The sequence below is a fragment of the Petaurus breviceps genome, unplaced genomic scaffold (assembly GCF_028583685.1).
Source record: "Petaurus breviceps papuanus isolate PSGF00001 unplaced genomic scaffold, PetGlider_PUasm1.0 181, whole genome shotgun sequence".
Taxonomy (NCBI): domain Eukaryota; kingdom Metazoa; phylum Chordata; class Mammalia; order Diprotodontia; family Petauridae; genus Petaurus; species Petaurus breviceps.
Genome location: NW_027185784.1, coordinates 28,449,776 through 28,467,944, shown reverse-complemented (window position 1 = coordinate 28,467,944; position 18,169 = coordinate 28,449,776). Strand labels below are relative to the sequence as shown.

The 18,169-nt window shown below is 33.7% G+C and overlaps 1 protein-coding gene across 8 annotated transcripts in view; it reads right to left on the bottom strand.

The window, feature by feature from the left end:
• Positions 1–2,896: 2,896 nt before the first annotated feature.
• LOC138160705 (olfactory receptor-like protein OLF3) overlaps positions 2,897–18,169 on the bottom strand; it is a 650,404-nt gene continuing 635,131 nt past the window's right edge. For all 8 annotated transcript variants that reach the window (XM_069087457.1, XM_069087458.1, XM_069087459.1 and 5 more), the window contains 2 exons: positions 9,082–9,271; positions 2,897–3,871 (listed from right to left, as the gene is read on the bottom strand). In XM_069087457.1, coding sequence (XP_068943558.1) covers positions 2,897–3,853 — 957 coding nt within the window. In that variant the 5' untranslated portion in view covers positions 3,854–3,871; positions 9,082–9,271. The remainder of the gene's footprint in view (positions 3,872–9,081; positions 9,272–18,169) is intronic.

Here is an 18,169-nt window from a genome sequence, read left to right as displayed (position 1 = left end):
TTTCAGAGGACAGTTCTTAAACATTTACCAATATATTCCTGTACCTATTTATCTTAAACTTATCCTTTACGTGACTATTTTTAATATGGAAAGTCTTATGTAAAAGAAAAGATAAAGAAACTTATTTTTGGAATATAAGGCTAAAATGATAGGCATGAGAAAACTCAGAATCAGAGAATGTACTCACTGATAAAAAATAACGTGAAATATGATATGGTTTTGAATCTTCTTGTTATCCTGGCCACATGCCTCTGGACCTAAATATGGATTTTTTATTTGTTTCTTTTACTTGCTATGTAATAGGAGAGGATGTTTTTTAAGGAAGATGTTCCAAAATTCCCTAAGGGTCATAAAAAAATCCATTTACTATTTGGCACTTGTGGCTACCTGATTATCTATATTGTTGAATTATTAGATCCTCTGAGATTGACTAAGTCAATCTTTTCCAGAATAAAGTAAAGAATTGAGCACCATGCATTCAAAACCTAACTTTCCTGATGTTAAATCTAGCATTCTTTCCACTAAGCCATGTTGCTTCTCAGTGAATACCTTACCTAGTTCCAAAGAGGAGCTTCAGTATTCCCTTCATAGAAGGCCAGTCAATTGAACCATCATGATTGTACTCACTTCCTATTTTGAGGAGCTCTGGAATTCTATTTAATCTTTAATTATCAAGAGTAGTTTGGGTTTCTCTCTTTTAGAGAAAAAGGTAAACTTAAAAAGGACCATCTCCGTCTTAAACACCCTATTGGGAATTATCTCAACCCAAATCATAATTTCCTTCTTTCTGAAAAATAGGATTTAGAGTTCAAAAGGATATGAGAAATTATCTAGCTCAATACACTCATTTTAGAAAAGAGGAAACTGAGGTTGATAGAATGACACTTATGATCCTACAACTGTGTAAGTAGCATAATCATAATTTGAACTTGTCTTTCAATCCAATCCAATCCAATAATTAAGCATGAACTAAGGGCAAAACACCATCCTATATTGTAAAGATACAAAAATAAAATGAAAGAGTCTAGACCTTCAAGGAGCATGCATGCCTTATGCCAGATTAGACTGATGCTTTTTATTAATGCCTTTTAAAAGAGACAATGTAGGACCAGTCTTTTCTATACTGGAGGAATAATAAAGCCATCCGAGTGAATATATGTCAAAATAATTGTTTTTAATACTATTAGATTAGTGTGCACTCTAGTTAGGTTTCAAAAAAGTAGATTTGGTCTAAGGTAGCTAGAGTAGTTCTTCTAGGATCAGCTGGGGACAATTTAATCTATCCTTTTCCAGGATGAGTTTCTTTGGTCCACTAAAAGGGTTCCTACAGTTTCCCACAACCCTTGTCTAGCTTGTTAAATGCAGTTTATTCCACAGCACTGATAAAAGTTGGAGTATGAATTTAGGTTACTGCCTTGGACTTATTCAGCATTCTTTGGGAATATTGTGGGAAAAGTACTGGGCAGAGAGGTTCAATCCGATCAATGAACTAGCTATTTGGCCTTAAGTGATTCATTTAATTCCAAATGAACATAAGCCACCACCACATATGTCACAGGGTTTATTGTGAGGATGGATGAGGTAATGAATTTGGAAACTATTTGATAAGTACAAAATGCTACATATATGGGAAGCTGACAAAGTTTCTAACCATATGGGAAAATGGAGATAGGAAGGAAGACAGATCTGGGGAACCCTAGGGTAATTCAGTAATTATAAATTCAGGAGTATAATGAGTGATGATCTTCATCTATTCCTCCCTTCCTTCCATTATTAAACTATCTTTATTCATCATTTCTATCTCTTCTTGCCCTCATTTCCCAGCTAGAATTTCTAGAAAAATTGGTTATGGTACTCCATTCAACTGTCAGGAAACATGCCTTTTAACCAAAGTTGGTGAGGTCTGTTACAGTCTTCTAAGGTATAGTAAATTTTTACCAAGGTACATGCAAGTTGACCCCTTGTTTTCAACTATATATGGCTCTCTCTCTCTCTCTCTCTCTCTCTCTCTCTCTCTCTCTCTCTCTCTCTCTCTCTCTCTCTCTCTCTCTCTCTCTCTCTATTTAAACATATATATATATATATATATGTTCTAGGTTTTCTAGGTTTGTTTTGCTTTTGAAGTAGTCATACTGACTTCCCTCTGACTCAATCTATTTATATAGCCAAAGTTTCAGAAACATGTGTGACAAATGATTCCTTTGAGACTAAGCTGGGTCAAGCTTTTTATGCAACTACACACACACAACTCTAAATGAGTGTTTCTTCAGCCACTCTGATCACTTTCTTACCTATATAAATGTATTTATCTAAAAAAAGAAGGGCTAAAAGAAATGTTCACATACTTGTATAAGTTCAAAATGAATAATAAATTACATTTTTCCTTCTTTCCCTCACTAAATTAACTCAAGATATCTCTTTATTCAACATAGATGCGGCCAGTGTGTCCATAATATATGAGATTCTGAATAAGTATTCCTTTCTTAATTTTAATAATAAGAATTTTCTTCCCTGGCATTAAACAAATTGATAGTTTTTACTGTATTATGCTAGAGCTCCATATGCAATTATTCTGAGCGATTCTTCCAATATTGAAATACTTTGTTTTAAAAGAAACAGGTGAACATGAAAAATGTGGCAAATTAAATGATAAAATAGAATTTCTTTTCTAGATTATTCAGAACATCAAAAAGAAGAGTGAAGCAAACTTGGGAAGTTCTGGCTCTGTGAGTATATCTGGCTCTCACTATCTCTCATCGCCCCCCCCCCCCACTTTCTTGAAATCATGATTAAGAGTTCTTCCGATTCTCAAAAGGAAGAGAGTGAGATGGATAGTTCTGACCATGCTTGAATCTTGGAGGGTATATTTATAGACAAAACTATCTCTTTGTGTGACTCATGAAGAAGCTAGCTTTGACTTTAATTCATAGAATTGCCCAAGCAGCTTCTGCCAGGCTCCCTTCACTTCCTTATTCCTCACACTGTAAATCAGAGGGTTCAGCATGGGTATTAAAAGGGCATAGAATAGTGAGATCATCTTTTCCTGAAGGATATTGGGACTTGAGTGGGGCTGAATATAAGTAAAAATGGTCATCCCATAGCACAAAGACACCACTGTCAGGTGGGAGGCACAAGTCTGGAAAGCTTTTTTTCTTCCCTCTGTGGACTGAATTTTCAGAATAGCAGAGATGATCTTGATATAGGACAGCAGAATGAGCAAGAATGGGGTCATGAGCAGGATAATGCTAGAAGCCATAATTGCAACCTCATTGGAAGATGTGTCCACACAAGCTAATCTGACTACAGCTAAGAGCTCACATGATATGTGGTCAATGACCCGGTTTGTGCACATGGGAAGCTGGAAAGTGATGGCTGTCTGCATGAGAGAGTTCAGAGACCCACTGACCCAGGAGGCAGCCACTAATCTGACACAAAGGCCCACATGCATGAGGGCTGAGTAACGCAGAGGGTTGCAAACAGCCATATAACGATCATAAGCCATTGTTGCCAGCAAAACAAACTCAATCCCACCTAGACCCAGAGAGAAAAAGAGCTGAGCAGCACAGCCCACATATGGAATTGTTTTATCTTTTTCTAGGAAATGCACCAACATTTGTGGGACAATACTGGTAGCATAAGAGACATCTACAAGGTTGAGGTTGGTGAGGAAGAAGTACATGGGAGTATGCAGCCGAGTGTCCAGCCTGATCAGAATGATGATTAGGATGTTTCCAAATAGAGCTAGCAGATAAATGGACAAGAACAGGACAAAGAGAAAGACCTGGATACTCCAGTCACTAGACAGTCCCAGGAGAATGAATGAAGTCACCCATGTCTGATTATCTTTTTCCATTAAATGGTGAAGGACAACCTGCAGGGAGAAGAAGAAATAGGAGAGATCAGAGAGTTCTAAAATAAAACTTTAGGTTTTCAAAGCTGTGTGCTTTTATCACACCAGGATTTTTTGTTCAATATTTCTGTTAGTTTGAAATGAGTAGCTCAGTTGGTTCCAATAGAATGTGGCTAGAACAAATGGAAAAAAAAAAACTTGACTCATGAAATAATGATCCCCTGTCAGAGGAAGTCTTCAGATCATCTGGATGTCCATTTTGAAGGAATGTTTCATAACAGATTTCTCACTGTGTAGGGAGATTGATTAGATGACCTCTAAATCCTCTTCCAAATATAAGATTCTATGATCATGAGTTTGGTCCCTCAACATTAGTTTCACTCTATTTCATGACTGTGAATTCAACCTTTTACCTGGGTCAGTGGACTTAAACTTGCCCCTTCAGCACCATTACCTTCATCTCCTCTATCATCCTCTTATTTGTGAATTTTCAATCTCTCTCTTAATACTGACTTTTCCCCACCAATCTAAAAGGGTACTTGGTTAATTTTTTTTAAACTTCCACTCTAAAGTCATGTCCTCTCTCCCCTCTTCCACAATCAAACTTCAAGAAAGAGTAGCCCAAATTCACCACTTCCATGACTTCAGCAAATATTTAATAAGCCTCTTGTATATGTATAAAACTGCATTAGGCTTTTGGCACCAAAATAAAATTTATGCACCCTGTGCATTTATAGCATTCATAGTAAATGGAAGGCAGATAATACTTCCTTAAAGGCACTGGTAAACCAGCTTGAAAGGATGAGAAGAAAAAAGATGAGAAAAGAGAGAACCTCACACATGGTGGTGATACTAGACTGCTGAGTGCTTTAAGTTTTGATTATAAGAAAATCTTTTCAATTTCTTGTGAGTCATCTATCTAAAATACCTCTGTTATTTGAATGGAGGCCAAATTAGTGTCCAGAATAATCATCTTTGTTGGATATGGGAGGGAGAAAAAAAAGAGCTTATAGTTAAATATCACATAAAAGGGGAAATATAATCATCACTATGATAAAGAGCTGTTTGAGCATAAGATTAAAGGAGCAGTGTGAAAAGGCCATTCTGTCAAATCCATGTACAGCTTTATATCTGTGGATGATGAAATACTGCTGGTCTAAGGACAAGAGGAAGTGCTCCATAATATAGAGTGCTGAATTTGGAATCAGGAAGACATATTAAGTGCCTAGCAAATACTATTTGAATGACTAATTGATCTACCTGAGTTCAAATTCAATTTCTGATTCTGCCTTTGTCATAAGGGAGAATTCAGTTTCCTCATCTGTAAAATAATGAAGATAAGACTGTACTTCCTACTCCATAGGGTTGTTGTGAGAATCAGATGAAATAATATATGTAAAAGGTTCAGGTAACATTAAAGTTGTGATAAATGTCAGTTATTTAAAAAAATAAAGTAGTGATTTTATCTGCATCTTTAATATCTTCGTGCACCTAATTTTGTATTGAGAATCTATACTGAATTTTTATAACAGCATTAAACAAAGAGATGAGTGTTTTTTTTCCAAAAATCAATCTATAGATATGATTATTAATTAAAATTAGTTACATGATGCTACAATTATAGAATTTGGGGTTGTAAAAAACCTTAGAGATCACTGAGTCCAATCTCTTGATTTTGCATATTGGGTAACTGTTTAGAAAAGTGTCTAGAAAAGTCATATTTGATTAATATGGGAAGGGGGAAAAGAACTTGTGGCTAAATGCCTTATAAAAGGGGAAATGCATCAATAACTTCAACAAAAATCTATTTGAGGATAAGACAAAAAGGAGTTGTGAGGAAAAGGATATTTTGTCAAATCTTGTCAATACTTTCCTGTTGTTCCACAGGCAATAACAGGGGAGGGATTTGAACTCAGGTCATCCAACCCCAAATACTGTATTTTCTCCAATGTGCCTACATTCCTGCTTTTTTGACTTGCTTGCTTATTTCTTCTTAGAAAACTATAACAAATGAAAGTTGGTTCATAGGTAGATAGAAGAAATAAATCTTCATTGTTCATCAATGGGTTCAATGCAGGGTGGCAGGTGACAAATGGATTATTAGCCAAATTTCTGTTCAAAAATTGACTCTGACACTTACTACTTGAATGATCATGGGCAAATTTCTTGCTCTCTTTGATTTTCAGTTCTGTTAAACCAGATTATCTCAACATTACCTTCTAACTCAAAATCCTATGATCCTAAGAACACCTGATAAGATTGAATGATACCATGACCGTTTTATCTTTCATTTCTGTAGTAAACAATGAGCAAAACTGGCAATCACAAGGCAATCCTGCATTCAAAAAATATACATCTGCACACTAGAAGTGGGTCATTGTAAATCTATCTTCATAATATCTTCTTAAAGTTTAGGCCATTATGGTGACCCGACCTCAGTTTTTATCTTGTCATCATTTTTTTTTCCAGCATAGCCCCTCAATTTCCCTTTCATGTAATCAACATTGAAGGGCCAAAATGTTTATTTCTTCTTCAAATCATTACATAGCTGTGTAACTTCTCATGGATAGATATAACTTTAAATACTGGTACACTAAGAAAACACTTCAGAAAGTGTCCTATTATCTTCAGCAAATTAGAAAAGAAACACATACATAGCAGAGAAGAGAGGAATTGTGTCTTTTGTGTCCCCTTCTAAATGCAAAATACGAACTATTTAGATGCTATAAATATTTTGATAATACTCTTTTGACCTTTATTTCTCCTACAGGAAAAGCCTTCTCATTTAGTTTTTCTCAGCATTTCTAGTATTGTTAATCTCATCCTACATGATGCCCCTTCTTTCCATAGTTATGCTCTATCTTGGAATAATTTTCTTCTTTACCTGGTTTTCCTCCTTGGGCTAGCGTTTTGTTCTTGTCAAATTAATGTTACTTGTTTTCATTTCCATTTCAACCATCCCCTCCTTATTCCCTTATAACTGATTCTATCTTCCTGTTGATGGTCTCCTAATCACAAATCAACTTGGATCAATCTTCATTCTCCTTACCTTCTACCCAAAATATGGCACCATTGAACACTTCTGTTCTAATCACAGACCTTGATGGTTCTTTCTCCTTGTTCTCCTTCTTCATTGACTATTCTTTCTAGATCTTATTAACTGACTCCTCTTTTTTCTCATTTCTCAACCATGAGGTTTTGCCATATTCCTGTCCTCATTTGTATCTGCTTTTATTTTTGTATACATTCTCACTTGCAGAATTTTCTTAATGTCAAAACTTATAATGTATTTCTATATGTATACCTCTCAGATCTAACCATATACCTTAGTCATATATCTCCAAATGCCCATTGGATATTTCTACTTGAATTCACTATCATCACTTTAAATTCAACATATTTAAATTCATTATTTCCCCCCAACCCAGGTGCATATCTTATCCTGAATTTAAATGAGTGAATTAAACTGTTCTTTTTAAATCAAATACCAATGTTCTCCCACCGCGAAAGACATAGGTTTCAAATATAGGTCACATAGGTCTCCCAAGGTTTCAAACCCTGAAACCATTTTCAACTTTTTCTTCCTAATCTTTAGGAAGATTTTATTATTTATATTTATTATTTATAATTAATAATTATAAAATTTATTATTTATATAATTCATTTTATATAAAATTATAATTTATTATTAATTTTAACCCCATATCCAATCAATTATCAAATCATACATTTAGAACTAGAGGAAACTTGAAAGTCCCACTTATTTTATAGGTGACAAAACTGTGTGGGAATTTTCTGTGCCAGGAACAAAAAAAATATTATTATTATTTTAGTAATAATAGCATAACTTTGAAACTTTTATAGCAGGAATAGAAGTAGTCATTAAAATTGTTTTGGATACCTTATTCTAGACCAAGTTAAATTTAACTAACTCAAAAGCTACCAACAGGACTGTGCATATGGCATTGAGATATTTGGAACATTTCTACAAATGTTTTTCCTGAACTCATTAGTAAGTTTTTTATATGGAAATGGTTGTGTTGGATGCCCCTGTGTATATAAAATGATAGTTAATATTTTGTATATTTTAATGTTTTGAAAAGCATTTTACTTTATCTCATTTTATTTCATTTTAGTCTCATAACAACATCGGGAGTTAGGTATTCATAGTTCACATTTGACAACTTAGGAAATTGATCTAGGAAAAGGTTAAGTGACTTGTTCAGTATCACCTATCTAGTAAATGTGTAAGGCAGATTCAAACTCAGGCCTTTCTGAACTTTCAAAGTTCACCACTTAATGCACTATACCATTTTCTTCATTTTACCTCAATGGTAAAGAGGTAAGTTACTTCACCAAGAGAGGTGACCTTTCTAAATCACACAGACAACAAAACTGAGATCCAAATTTAAATCATCTGACCTTAAAGTTTCATTTTTTTTCTTTTTAAGAATTGATCATCCTGTATGCTATTCAGTCCCTCTGTAGGCAGACAAGATAAGTTCTAAATTGTATCAGCATAGTGATGACACACAGTAGGTTTTTAACAGATAATTAATGAATACTTGAATGGTAATAAGAATGTATAATATTTAACAAAGGCCTTTTTCATAACCTCTCTTATTTTTGTCCTCCCTTCCCAGATAAACACATTTTCTCTTTTTCCTCTGTCATCCTCTAAGTCATCAGTATCAATTAACCTGTACTAATTCTAGCCTTTTGCATCCATCATATCATTTTTCTGATATTGTTCCAACCAATTCTTCCTTCTTCCTGGATCTTTCTCTTGGATTCTCATTGTTTAAGCAAAGAAACATAAACTATTCTTGCTCAATAGGAAAGTGTATCCCTGTGGTCTATCTCCTTAAACATGAACCTCAAAAGAACAGAGATATTTTCTCCTGTAATACAATGACAATCAACTTAAATAGAGATAAAGGAAAGATTCACTTGGACAGCATGAGTTGAAAGGTACCCAAAAATCCTCCACCCAACAATATCTCCCTATTGACCATCACTGATGAACATTATTTTTAGATCTGTGATTGATCTGTGTGGGTTAAATGCTAACTTCCCTTTGCAGTTCTCATTGTAAATGCCCTCAAAAACTCCTTGGGAGACCATTAAACAATTTAAGTATTGAATTCAAGCACAATATTTAAGTGACCCTCTAAGGTGTACAAAGCACTTTCTTTACAATCACCCTTTAAAGAAGTACAAATATTATTTACCTCATTTTATACATCAGGAAATTGAGGGTCCGAGCAATTAAGCAATTTTCAGAAATCACAAAACCAGCAAATCTCTGAGGTAGGACTCCAACTTGTGTTTTCTGATTCGAAGTCCACTGTTCTATGGTAGGTGCCAGGTCAAGGTACACAATTCCCTTGTATGAATGGATTCATAAGATAATTTCCCTCCCTGCAACAAAAGGCATATCATGTGAATATAACAGAACTTTGGTGAATTTGGGATGAACAGGGAAAGTGGCCCTGACAGTGGTGAAAAGGGTGCCAATTTGAGATGGAAAGGGAAGAGGAACTAAAGACAAATATCTCTATCACTATTTTTCTAGGTCTATAAAGTTCATCTGGAATGGGAAGCATTCCTTCCAAAAAAGTAACCACATTAATATCCATCCATAATCAGAGAAATAAGAATTTTTAAATGCACAAGGACTGAACCCCTCTTTTCTTCTTTTCTCCTCATGATCCTGACAAAGAAGTATTTCACACTCCAAAGGTATTCCTTCCTCTCCCAACCCTTAACTCCCCTTATTCCTCTGTCAAAATTTCTCAGTACCCTAACATTGGCTAGCTACCAGAGAGGAAAGTGATTGGGCAAATTGAATTTCATTAAAGGTATAAATGAGTGCTATTGAATGATATCCCTCCCTTATGTGTTCACACTTTAGATAATATGTTTGGCAGAGGTAAAACTTAATTCAAAGGAAATGAATCCATAATCATAATTTCAGGGGCCAGTGCTAAATCAGTGAAGGTGATTTTTTTGGTCAGGACATATGCTGATCACCAATTTCAAATATCCAGGGCATCGGTATTGAAAAAAATAGGAAAATTTGGTGTCACATAACAGCATTACTAGTAATGAAATGATCAAGCATTTATATAACATTTTGAAGTTTTATAGTATTTTAATGACCTTCACTAAGACCTTCACAAAAATTAACTCATTATATCCTCAAGCCTGTAAGTTAGTACTATAATGCCCATTTTAAAGGTTAGTAAACTGAGGTTCTGTGCAACTAAGTGACTTGACTACATAGACGAATAGTCCCCAACAAAACCACTGCTATTGTGTGATTAAATTTGAACTGGAGATGGGTCACACTCTACACACTCTACCCCCTACAGTATAGATTTTGGCTGCCTATCCTTCCAGTAGTCATCAGTATCCCCTTTCCAAACTTTCCATTTGAAATTTATGTGCTCATAACTACGCTATCACATTTGCCCTTCTGTGTTAGTGATTAAAGCACTTAGCATATACCAAAAGCATCTGGTGCAATGATGACTATATTAGGCACTTAAGAAATATTTGTTGAACTAAATTTGATAGGATCTCCAATGCTGGCTAAACATTTAAATCACTAATTACTTTTTCACCCCTTATCCAGATGTGGATGTCATATAGACAAAAGCATTACCTAATCCTGCATTTTTAACAGATTACTGAAATAATCTCCAGGCTCAGGTGTTTTCTTATTGACCCGATTTTGATGTTTTCAAATCCCTCTTATCCTAACTCTGAGAGATAATGTTTAGATATACCATTGTAACTTCAAAAATCCCAAATAATATTATGAAATATTTAACTATAAACTATTACTTAATTTTTCTGGAGAGAAAACAAATTCATGTTTTCTCCCTTTCTAAAATTAAATACAATTGCCTTTCACAACCTTCTAATGTGTTTTATATCAAAGTCTTTCTTATACCATTGTCCCTTTCTATCTTGCACCACAATACTCCACTGATCTATCTTTTCCTTTCCTTATGATAAAATGTAATAAGTGATCTGAGAGACCAAAAGAGAGATAAAGGCACTGATTTTTCAAAGCCATGTCTGCATATGAATCTTCAAAAAATCTACTTATCTTCCATTACAGCTTTTCTATTCATGAAAAATACATGTGAATTTTTTTTTTTTGCAAAGCATTAAAACATTTGAGGATAATTATCCTCCTCATTGCTTAACAGAAATTCCAAGACTAGGAATACAGGTTTATTCTTTGAAATAAAAGAAAGAGTTGATCCCCAAACTTAAATCTGTTTTTTAAATCCAATTTAAGCAAAGTCAAAGTTTGAGGCAATTTTCCAGATGTATTTCCCATTCATTATTCACATGATTTCCCATAACTGGACTGTGAAGATCTAACCACTTGGTAAATTTTGGTGTCACTTTAACCCCAAATTTAAATGTTTCAACACTCTATTCAGTCTTAAGACTATTTGGTAATCTTTTTTCGGATTCTCAGTTCCGCTAGATGGGACCAGTAGGATCTGATGATACTTCTGCAATGAAAAAGAAGCAAGATGATAGTGTATATTAAATTTTTCCTAAATGCTCAAAATTCTGAGGAACAGAGACAATGAGCACATGAAGCTCATTTCAAAATCTTGAAGATGCTTCCATTTTATTTTGGTCATAGTGACAGTTTCCTACCCCCACATTCAGCATTAGCCTCCCAGAGAAAATTCTACCTTCAGCTACAGAAATTTTCCTGTGACTTACAAACACTTGTTTGAAGTGGATACTTAGCTCATCTTCAATGGGCAATAATGTTTACATCATACAGGTCTTTGGGAGAAGGAAGCTCCAGAGGCACTTGTGTTGTTGAAGGTTCCAAGATGTTTGACATTATGAGAGGGAAATTAACATTCCCTCTCTAGGGTCTTATTTTCCTCTTCCTATTTAATTTTGTTCCCCAGACTTTTCACACTAAGCCAGAGTTTGATTTTAAGAACAGTTCCTCTCTTAAACCCTATTATCTTAAATTGGGTAATCCCTAAAAGTTTATCTTCTCTAGGACCCTATTTTGTTTGGTTCTATTCTTTCCTTACTCCCTTTCTTTATCATCTTCCCTCAGATAGTGAAAGCTTGCATATTCATCTACACCCTTAATCCCTTTTTGCAATGTCTTTCCTCTGTGTACCCTCCCTATAATCCCCTACTGGTCCTTTCTCTAATTATGTTACAATACTAATGGAAAACTAGTGACTCCAGAGATAGGAGTCAGGAGACCTATATTTAGTCCTAGATCATACTGATTTCTTGTATCCCTTTGAGTAATTTACTTAATCTTTCTGTATTTTAACTTCACTATCAGAGAATTTAGGAAAATAAGACCATTTCTCCCTACCTTTGATGATTATCATGAAAATTAAATGAGACAAAAGATAGTAAGAAAATGAAAAAGTGTTTTAGAAATTCTGTATAATTATTATTATCTTATAATAAATATAAAAATGCATATATTTGCATATATTTTGAGGAGTAGATCTTATCTTTGCAGCCCCAGGGCCTACCAGTATGCTTTAAACAAGGTAGGAACTTAATAAAAGTTGATAAATGATACTGTATCAAATTTCTTATCTTATAGTTAGTTTTATGCATAAAAGGAGAGAGGCTCTCTCTCTCTACCAAGAGTTAGACTGGAAATATGGATTCTTAGACTATATTACACAGTGAATCCACTTTATCATGCTGTCTACAGAATAGCATTATCTTCTCATGGCCCCTGGTTCATTACTGGTCCAAGGGTCATGAAGAGTTAAACCAATTCCATACCTCTTTTATCCTGCAATCTTCACATAGCCTATTCTCTCACCTTGTGCCAGCAGTCTGCTAGTTGCTTGGCAGATCTAAAAGCTTCACTACAACCTAGGACATCTAGGCATGCTCTCTTGGTTCTGAATAGTTGCCACAAATCCAAGTGTTTTAAATCAGTGATGACCTGAGGCCATCTAAGATTCCTTCAAGCTCTAAAACTCTATTATAACCTGTGACTGAAGGTTTATGTATACCTCAGAGAATGATACATAGTTACTATTTCAAAATTCTAAATACATTTAAAGATGGTAATAACAAAAATAAGATATTTAAAGATAAGATTTAATAAGAAGATAAAAATAAGATTATTTAAGATAATAAAAACGAGATTATCAATATTAAATAATGCAAATTGGGGGGGAAGAAAATAAGAAATGCATAACTGACATATGAGTTGTTTCCAAAGAAAGGTTAAAAATGTTATTCTTGGAAAATTTCAAAACACACTGAGAGTAGGCACTTGATTGAGTCATTGCCAGACTCCATCTACCCATCCATTTATTCATCCCAATATGCCTTCTAGCTACTCATCCAACAATCCACCCTCCTACTCATTTATGCTCCTAGCATTCACTGATCTTTTCATTTGTTCTTTTGCCATGATCATTTGTTTCATTACTTACCGTGTTGCTTTGGTAAATATGGCACTATAATATAAGGAGATGAAAAAGTAGGCTTGCTTTTGCTTCACAGTATATACATTTCTGTAGTAATGTTTTTTTTTTTCCTGCATTGAGTAATGACACTTATAGATTCCAGACTGTTTTACCCAGAGAATTCTGCTCTCTCAGAAAAAAAATGAAAATAGTATAGCTGGAATAGAAACACCATACTAATAATTCCCCAGTTATCTACAGTAGGAGCATTCTCCCAATCAACCAGACTTGAAACTTTGGAGTCATCTTATGGCCATTCCTCTTCTACATCCTCTATACACATTCTATCACCTAATCCTTTCTATTTTTCTTTCAAAATATTTCTGCCATGCATTTCCTCCTTTCCACGTTTACTGCCCATATCATTATCCAGATTTTCTTCACACTACACCTAGATTACCACAAGCATCTACCTAATCCTGATCTCTTCCCATGCCGATCTATACTATGCATACTGTCATCAAATTAGTCTTTCAAAAATGCAACTTTTACCATCTCACTTCTTGATTCAATCTTTTAAGACCATTTGTTTAAATATTGGGAAGTGGGGGTGGAACCTTGAAGAAAATGGAGTATGATATCTTTAAAATTTTAAGATGTTAAAAAAATCTTAAGTATACATGACTTGGAGAAATTACAAGTGACAATATTGATTGATCATGTTAGAAACATTTACATGGTAATAGCCAATGTAGCCAAAATGAGAAAAGAAGTGAGATTCAGGGAAAAAATGTTCACATCAAAAATAAGTGGTCAAATGCTTCAAATATTCATATGCTTCAAATAGTCAGATTCTGACTACAGAAACATGATCTACAAAAATTTTAAAAACCTCTAATGATCAGTTCCAAATTAATAAAAATCAGAAATTGTCTGATAAGAATCAAGTTGTCAGATAAAATATACAGGAACATTCGCAATTAGTAGGGCTGTAATTTTTAAAATATATTATTAATAGGATGATGAGAGAATTCAAATTTTTAGGAAATAAATATGGAATTATACAATGAAATACAAAAGTATTATTAGTCATTTCCACTTCAGGAATTACAAAGTAAGAAAGTGATTAATAATAAAATGTCATACCTGTACAAAATATTCCTAATATTTCATTTGTAATAGAAAATAACTCCAAATACCTAAGTTTTCTGCAAAATGAGGAAATGACTAAACAAATTATGTTATAGTAATGTAATGGAGCACAACTCTACCTTATTAAATGATAATTATGAAAAATTCAATACAATAACAATACACACATGCATTGATTTGGACAAAAAAACAGAATAAAACTATACAAACTGGCTACAATGAAAATAAATCTAACATAAATACTCAGGAAAGGAGCTCAAAATAGGACATGAAAATAAGAAATATGATTAGGTTAATACTTTGGTAGAGTGCACTTATACATATTTCTATTGCTCTTTTGTTAACATATGCTTTTCAATAATGCATCAATGAAAATATTGAGGAACATAAAATTAATGTTTAAAAATAAAATATTATGATGTAGAAATGTGTAGTTTTAAGTGACAAATCAAAATGGAATATTCTTTGTTTATAGGTTATTGTGATTTCTGCATAAGTAAAGTTGATGAGTTCCCCCTTTTCTAACATACAGTTACAACTAATAGTTGGATGATGAATAAATTATTAAAATTGTAAAAATACAAAAAGTCAACAATTATGATTAAAATATAGTCTTTTACCATGGGATTCCTGACATCATAACATTATTCAAGGAGTTATGATGTATTGTTGTCTCCCATTCTAAGTGTGCTTAGTTTGAATGGAGTATTGAGAAGCTATTTTATCTTTTTGTTTTTAGATTAATGTTTACATTTTAATGCCTACAAGATCTTTTAGCTCAATTCAATTCAATAAGTATTATTTAGCACCCCCTATATACAAAGTACTGTGTTAACTTCTCATGATATAAATATATATCATAAAAACGATATAAACATGAAAAAAAATCAGCCTGTGCCTCCCAGGAACATTCTTTTTTTAGGTATTTTTAATTTCCAACAATCAATTTTATAAGATTTTGAGTTCCATTTTTCCCCTCTTTCCCTCTCTCTAGTACCCCCTTCCCAAGAAAGCGATCTGATATATACATGTACAATCTTTTAAAATATATTTTCACATTAGTCATGTTGTGAATGAAGAATCAGAATAAAAGGGAAAAACTATGAGAAAAAGAAAAAAGTGTAAAAGCGGTATGTTTTGATCTGCATTCAGACTCCATAGTTCTTTCTTTGGAAGTGGATAGCATTTTTCATCATGAGTCTTTTGGAATTGTCTTAGATCACTTGTTGTTAAGAGCCAAGTCTATCAAAGTTCATCATCACTCATTGTTGCTGTTACTGTGCACAATGTTCTCCTGGTTCTGCTCACTTCACTCAGCATCATTTAATGTAAGTCTTCCCAGATTTTTCTGAAATCCATCTGCTCATTATTTCTTATGCAATAAGAGTATTCCATTACATTCACATACCACAACCTGTTCACCCATTCCCTAATTGATAGGCATCCCCTCAATTTCCAATTCTTTGCTACCACAAAAAGCTGTTGTATATAATATGTACATGTGATTCCTTTCCCTTTTTATGATCTCTTTGGATGCAGACCTAGTAGTGCCATTGCTGTATCAAAGGCTAAGCACAATTTTATAGCCCTTTGGTCATAGTTCCAAATTGTTCTCCAGAATGGTTAGATTAGTTCACAACTCCACAAACAATGCATTAGTGTTTTAATTTTCTCACATCTTCTCCAATAGTCATCATTTCCCTTTTTCGTCATATTAGTCAACCTGGTAGATATAAGGTGGTACCTCAAAGTTGTTTTGATTTGCATTTCTCTAATCAACAGTGATTTAGAGCATTTTTTCATATGACTATAGGTAGTTTAATTTCTTTATGTGAAAACTGCCTATTCATATCATTTGACCTTTTATCAATTGGAGAATGACTTGTATTCTCATAAATTTGACTCTGCTCTCTATATATTTGGTAAATGATGCCTTTATCAGAAACACTAGTAGAAAAAAAAAATGTTTCCCAGTTTTCTGCTTTCCTTCTAAACTGGATTATATTGATTTTCTTTATGCAAAATAGTTAATTAAATTAAAATTGAATTGAATTAAATAAAAAAAATATACATTTTGAATTTCATTATGTTCTCTGACTCTTATTTGCTCATTAACTCCTCCCTTCAAGAAGCCAACATTCTACTGTAGGAACACAACATATTAATAGATAAGTATGATATATATATATATATATATATATATATATATATATATATATATATATATATATATATATATATATATATATATGCGTGTGTGTGTGTGTGTGTGTGTAAGTTGAAGTATACATGAGGTAATTTCAAGATTGATACACCATTAGTATCTGGATAGCTCATGACAGAAATCCACATAAGGTGTCAGGTTAGGATATTTTCAAACAATTTACCTATTCCATAAGGTAGAAGTGAGAAAGGAGTGAATTACAAGACATGGAAACCATCCGAGAAGAGGCATAGAGGTTGGTACAGAATATCACAAATACAAAATCAAATTTAGAAACTGTTCTAGAGGAAACTATTGTGCAGAAATTTTAACTAGAAGATCTACAATAATTTGTACCAATAAATGTGGAGATCAGTGCTAAAATGGAGTGCAATAAACTGATTCAGCACTAGCGGAAAGGATAGCACCAAGATGCTCTCTGCAGTTATGTTTTGCTATTATAATGGAAATAAAGACATGGCATATAACTAGATATCAAGAGAAGTTTCCCTTATGTCTCATGGTTATATACTGATAGATTGCAAAGTCACACACAATTTTGGTTGCTTTCTTTTTTTTTTTTTTGGAGGGCAATTGGGATTAAGTGACTTGCCCAAGGTCACACAGCTGGTTTTTGTGTTGTGTCTGAGGCTTGATTTGAACTCAGGTCCTCGTGACTCCAGGGCCAGTGCTCTATTCACTGTGTCACCTAGCTGCCCCAATTTTGGTTGCTTTCTGAAATGACTTGTAAGCAGGTAAGCTTCTATTTATTTTGTATATTTTTGTGTATGTGTATGTATATGTTATCTTCTGCTATAGAATATGATCCTTATAAAGAAAGGACTGCTTCATTTTTGTCTTTATAACTTCAGTGCATAGCAGAATATTCTGTATCTGGCCTACTTCAGGCCAATATAGTGATTGGAAAATGATGACACATTCATTCTGCATGATGCAGACTGAGATGAAGGTAATGAGGGTTGGAGGAGAGAAAACATGTTATACCTGCATTACTTGAGGATGGTGTTCAATAGTGTATAGGTTATTACAAGCATGAATAAACTTAAAATGAGCCTTATTGGAGACACCAACTCACTTCAGTGAGTTGCCCACAGAGTGGTAAATTTAGCTTTAGTAAATGCTGATATAATGGAGGGTTCAAGTTGTTGGGTATCCTGGAACCAAGACTACAAAAGTCAATGTTAGGAGAGGGGAGGAAGATTTAACACTATCTTTCTGCTCCCATGGAGTTTTTTTCTGCATTTTTTAAAGATTTGAAATTTTTATTTAATTAAAAAATTACTTAATTAAAAATTAATACTAAAAATTAATTAATTTATTTATAGTTTTCAATATCCATAAGCTTTTGAGTTTTAAATTGTCTCCACCTCACTCCCCTCCCCAAGAAAACATGCATTCTGATATGTTCTTTCTGGAGAGAGAAAGAGAGAGAAAGAGAGAGAGAGAAAGAGAGAGAGAGAGAGAGAGAGAGAGAGAGAGAGAGAGAGAGAGAGA